Source organism: Pituophis catenifer, unplaced genomic scaffold (genome assembly GCF_029215685.1).
Source record: "Pituophis catenifer annectens isolate HBS135680 unplaced genomic scaffold, rPitCat1.0.hap2 SCAF_3, whole genome shotgun sequence".
NCBI classification, from domain to species: domain Eukaryota; kingdom Metazoa; phylum Chordata; class Lepidosauria; order Squamata; family Colubridae; genus Pituophis; species Pituophis catenifer.
This window is the reverse complement of record NW_027256883.1, coordinates 114477659-114483658: the sequence shown is the minus strand read 5'-3', so window position 1 is coordinate 114483658 and position 6000 is coordinate 114477659. Positions and strand designations below refer to the sequence as shown.

The window sequence follows — 6000 nt, the reverse complement described above, 5'->3', positions numbered from 1 at the left end:
TTGAAGTCAAGGTTGGGAATATCCATGAACTTGAGAAAAAGAATAAAGTAGAAACTGATCATCCACATAACTTGGCAACAGAAATGTGAGTCCTATCCACTCAGAGGCAATGATTGTGTATGATGTCCCCCTGCAGTTCAAAGCCAGACATGCATCCTAGTGTGATGAGACAGTCATTGATATACTGTACAGAGATACAAAAGGGAGGAAGCAGAAACATAGGCTAACTAGGCTAAAGATAAATGAAGGAGAAGAATTCCCTGATCTTAATATTGGAGAAAAAAATTGTGTGCTAATTCAGTCAGAGCCACAAACTAAAATAAGAATCCTTGTATTTTTTGCCAAATCTGTCTATGCCTTTCTATAAGCCAGAATGTTCCAGAAGTAAGGGGCGTGCATAAGCGCACCAGCATACTTTAGTATAGTTTATTGAATAGCCCGAAGGCCTTTTCAAACAAAACAGAAAAGAAAAAGGGAAAAAGATAAAACAGTTACAAAAATAGCAATCTAAAAATATATGATAGATGACATTAAAATTTTACAATATCAAATTTCAATAGCTAAGTTGCCAAGACTAGATAACCCAAATAGGATAGCTCCTCTCTAACTGAGCTCATCTTCCTTACAATCGATAAAATGTTTTTTGATATAACTGGCTCGTATTGCCGTCATTCTTTTAAGGTATTGAGTGATCGCTCTTACCAGGGGAGGAGAGTCAGCTCTCAACAGAAATGCTAATTTTTGGCTTATATTCCAGTGGGGAAATTTATTTATAATTGGGGACAGATATTGTTTTCTTACTTCTTGATAGAGACTACATTCGAATATTATATGCGCCGTGTCCTCCACGACGTTTACCCCACATATGCATATTCTTTTGTCATACGGGATTTTCCGATAATGGCCGAATCTAACGTTGGTATCTAGAAGTTCGAATCTAAACTTAACAAATAACTGTCTCTCCACTGATGGCATTTCTAAATGTAAATACTTTTCCAGAGTGAAAGTTGTTTTAACTGCTGTCAGCAGTTTAAGGGAATTAGTTGAAAGGGTTGCCATGTCCATTTGCCCATGTATATCTTTAATCCATTGTTTAACTTGGTTCAGTGTGTCACACAACGGGAACCCTACGCCATATCGGTTCAATATTTCTGACAGCCGGGTTAGCCAGGAATACCTTTGAGGATTTGAAATCTGCTGTTCCTCTAGACATATTTTAGGGAGTCTGCTGGCATCCATCTGGGTCATTTTTAGCCAGTAGGCTACCGCCCTAGTGATTGTATAGGTGTACAGTGAGAAATGTCCCAATTCAGCTCTGACGGCTGCAGCTGAAGTGGAATTGTTTACCCCAAGCATCCTCCTTAACAAATTATTTTGAGTTCTCTCTAATATGGGGGCCTCTGTAAGACCCCAAATTTCAGCACCATAGAGCATGATCAGAACAAGTTTAGCCTGAAAGACTTTACGAAGAGGTAAAATGGAGGTTGGTTGGATTCGTTTACTTAATTTGGATACAAGGCTTGCTCCTGCTCTGACCTTTTGAGAAAGTATTGATGGTGCGGAGTCCAACCTCCTGCACTGGAAAAAACAATTCCAAGATAAGTATATTGGGTAACTTGCTCAATTTTTGTGTCAACACCAGCATACCTACCGTCCCTGTCCTAATGTTTCCTCTATTTGTATCTATTTTATGCATACTTTTATATATTACCTAATACGTTCTTGACAAATTAAATAAATAAATAAATAAAATCAGCTTGAAAAATGCACCACCATTGATCCAGGGTATGTTTAAAAACTGGAAGGTCTCAGGTTCCATCCCTGGTAATTCCAGGCAGAATTGGTCAAAGGCTCCACTTGAGAAACCTGGATAGGTGTTACTAGTCAATTTGGAATCAACAGCTTTGCCAATGGCTGAAAATGTATTAAGAAGCTCTTATGTTCCTCCCCAAAGCAACGTTTGAAAAGCACAAACAACACCTATAGCTTTAGCATTTTCTTTTCAAGTGTTATCGGCAAGGAAAGCAAATGAACCTAAATACCCGAAATGAACCTACACATCCGAATGCTAGGAGTAAGCACCAACAATGTACTAGCAGAGTCATCCCATTATTTCATGTCACACCAGGGCCTTCTGCTAGGGGTGAGCAAAAAAAGAAAGATGGCAGCCACAACAGTGAGATTGATTCTCTGCCTGTTTTTTAAAATGTATCTTATCGGGCAGACAACCTCGTGCCACACTGTTAGTTGGTTCACTGTCCATCATTGTTTCTTGGGACTGCTCTCTAAAAGTGCTTCTTTTTCACTGTTCCTCTCTGGAATTGAATAATGGTTGCTAGAGACAGAGGTTAGCAGATTAACTATATTGCAACTCAGCAATGAAGATGGAGAATGAAATCTAGGATAGCAGGAAAGTATTAGATATTAGTATTAGATATGTATTATGTGAGAATTGATCAGAGAATGTAGTAAATGAGAAAAATAACTTTAGGAAAAAAAAGAAATTAGCACAAAAGGGCCACGCTCTTTTCCTCCTTGAAAAAACAAAACAAAATAGGTTGTAGAAAAAAATTACGCAAGTCTTTCTGCATGTGCAACCACTTACACTTTATAAATTTCCCATCAGAAACTCCCAGACATTTTTCAAGTGAAAAACCAAATCAGATTTAGTAACTCCAGAAGTTGTGAATGCTCCAACACTGGAGGTGTTTAAGAAGAGATTGAAAACCACTTGTCTGAAATTGTAGTTTTTCTTCTTATGCAGGGTGGTGATCTAGAAGACCTCCAAGGCCCCTTCCAAACTCTTGTTATTCTGTTAACTGGGCTGAGGACAATTTTTGGATCTAGTTGAACTTCAGGAGGCTGTTGGCCTGCTCTGGAAAAGGATAATGGCATCGTTTTTGCTTCTTCCTAAGGAGAATAATGCTCGGGTTCCTTAAGAAGCTTGGCTTTTTGCTATAAGAGTCAAATGGCCCTTTGGGTAAACATTTAAAATACAAATTATTTTCAGTTATCTAAAAAGGATGAGATCATGTATCCACCTGCTGTCTTAATGGGCTTCCTGCCTTCCATGCTCAGGAAAGAAAATTCCTGCTAAAATAAACAAGAGGATGACCAAAAAAGGGATGAGTGGGTGAAATCACCTCTTCCCTGTGTTGTCTTCTTTCGTGGATGGAAAAGTTACGATCATTAACTACTGAGTTTGCTGGACTTCCCATAAAAATCAGTTGGGATGTTTTTGACTACAATTCTCACTGCTCTCTCTCTTTTTTTTTTTACTGGGGATGTTATAGAGTGGATCAGAGTTCTATCCCAGAACATCTGGTGGCCCTCAAGATTAAAAACAAAAACAAATGTAGAAACTTTCCCACAAGTTCCTTTTCCTAAGTCAACTCAACTTCCTCTAAAACACAAATGTTCAGTGTTGGCATGCTCCCCTCTCACCTTACCAAATTAAAAATAACTTTAAAGCTCATTTAAGGAGAAGATCAGCACCAGTGTTCTCCATAAAGCCCTTACTACTAGGCTGGGAGATGCCAGCAATATACAGCTTTCTTTTGGGTAGGAGGTGTCAGGTAAGTGGAGAATTTGAGTAAAAATACTTCCCATCTCTGAGGTCAGACAACATATAGCCTTAGCGCTGGCCTTTACCAATATATTAAAATAAATCTCTACACATACACACTTTCCACTCTTTCTAAACTCAGAATATGTGCCCAAGAACGATGGGTTAAATACATTTAGGACCACAACAATTCTCTCCTTTACCACATTGATAGTGGTACTTTATGCATCAGGTTGATTTCATTAAACCAAATGTTTTTCTCACTCTTGCCCAGGCTGTCCTCCCTTCCTTTCACCCTATTCTCTTTACAAGTATGTCCCAAGATTCATAGTTTGGTTTGTTTTTGAAAAATGGGCTAACTTGTCTAGAGGACTGCAAATGAATCCAGCAATGAATTCACTGGTCTTATTGGTCAACCTGTAGGATGGGTCCCCAAAAGAGATATTGTAAGGCCTTTCTCAATCCCTGAATCTCTCACATGATCCCACCCACGACCACCATCTTGAAATTCTTCTTTCTGGGGGGAGGAAAATGATGCTTTAAAAACCCTTAGTCTTTAGTTTATTTCTTGCTCTGCTTTTTCAGTAACTTCTACTCTCCTTACTCTTGGCTTTGGGAGACACCGAAGTGTCAAGTGGCTTTGAGATGAAGGTTGCTGTTGCCCTTTTCACTGTCATTTAACACGCCGGTGCACCTTTTCTGTGCAAAAGAAAAGAAGGGAGACAAAGAAGCTGTGAACTGACTTTGTTTTGCACGAAGGCTCTGTTTTTTTTTTTCCTGCATTTGATTTCCATTTCATTTCATTTCAGATGTGGCAATCAGCATGCATCACAGGGGACAGGGGAGAGGAAGTAGCTTCTAGCACTTGTCATCTTCTTCCGTATCACTTAGTACTTCGATGCCAGCCCCGTATATCATGCTTTGTGATGCTCCTCTTCTCCTCCTCCGGTAATGCCCATTGGGCATCTGCCAACCATGCCTAGAGCGAGGGCCTGATGCAATTGTGTTGGAGCGGCCAAGGCTAGTGGCCACAGCAGCCTCAAAAGTGAGTGTCTCCTCCTCACCACAGTCTGAAGCATGGGAGTCATCCTGGAGCATCAGGTAAGGCTCTGAGATGTAGCGCTGGGGAGTGGAGAGAAGGCTCTGCTTTCCCTGGAGGGAGCTGGAAGACTCAGTCAAGCAGGTATTGTTTGTCTCCAGAGTCCCAGAAAGCAGAGGGGAGCCCCCCTCACTGTCGTCAGGTGGTGGGGAGGTGTCACCACAGTGCTGCATCATAGCAGTGTAGGAGATGAGAGGTCGTGGCTTTGGTGGCACTGGAGGGAGTTGACGGCGGCTTCGCCTTGGTGTGCTGGTATCAGATAGAGAAGGGATGGAGCTCTCGCTCAAGGAGCCTGTGCCCTGCAAGAAAGGGAAAAGCCGGATACAGAGTTCTGGGATGTTCAGCAGACACCAGGCCCTGCCTCAAATGAAGCTGGGACAGGCAGAAAGGGCAGAGAACATTTTTGTCTCTGTTGACCAATCTTTCCTGAACTGAAGTAACTGGCACTATGTATTATAATTTAAAGTCCCCATCCACTTATGAGTCAAGTGTGGCACTGGGAAACAAAATTAGAAAAGGCACAATTTAAAATAATGCTGAAGCTTAATATAAAGGTGGCGGTTTCCCCTGTCCAGTCATGTCTGACTGTAGGGGGTGGTGCCCCTCTTGTTTCTTAGCTGAGGGAGCCAGCATTGTCCAAAGACATTTCTATGACCATGTGGCCAGCATGACTATATGCTGAAGTGTACAGAATGCTGCTATCTTCCCACTGAAGTGGTATCTGTTTATCTGCTTGTATTTGCATGCTTTCAAACTGCTAGATTTGCAGGAGTTACATGCTACAGAGCACGTAACAGGAGCATGGAACTTGGATCTCGAACCTTTCCACTGACAAACTCAGTGTCTTTAACTGCTGAGCCATTGTGCCCCCTGAAGCTTAATACAGTATAACAGTCATGAATTTCTATTATTCTGGATATTTTTGTTGACTTCCTCTAGATATCAGTCTTTTAGTATTATTGTAATGTTTTAAGGGCCTGAACACTGAAATTCAAGGGCAACAGTTTGGTACTACAATTTAGATAGCCAGTAGAGATTTTCATGGCAAGTAAGAAAATGTGCTTTCACCATAAAAGAAATCTGTAGGCTCTCTGAGGCCCTCTTCAGTGCTGCCTGCAGAGTCACTTTGCAGGATGCACCAACACGTTATGGAGACCCTCATAATATCTGCAGGTTACTCACCCTAGGCAAAGCATTGCATTACAGAGACAGCCAGTGAAATTGTGAGCCAAAGGATGGATCCTTGTTTGCTCTCCCTTTCTTTGCAATATGCTTCTGGCTTGTTCTAGCCTTTTATACATGAATATCTTCAATTTAATTTTTGACAGGATTTCAC

At 41.0% G+C, this 6000-nt stretch overlaps 1 protein-coding gene across 1 annotated transcript in view; it reads right to left on the bottom strand.

Annotated features, from left to right (window-relative positions):
- Window positions 1–4423: 4423 nt before the first annotated feature.
- CACNA1E (calcium voltage-gated channel subunit alpha1 E) overlaps window positions 4424–6000 on the bottom strand; it is a 285148-nt gene continuing 283571 nt past the window's right edge. The window contains exon 48 of the mRNA XM_070941053.1: window positions 4424–4963. Within this exon, the coding sequence (XP_070797154.1) occupies window positions 4424–4963 (540 nt within the window). The remainder of the gene's footprint in view (window positions 4964–6000) is intronic.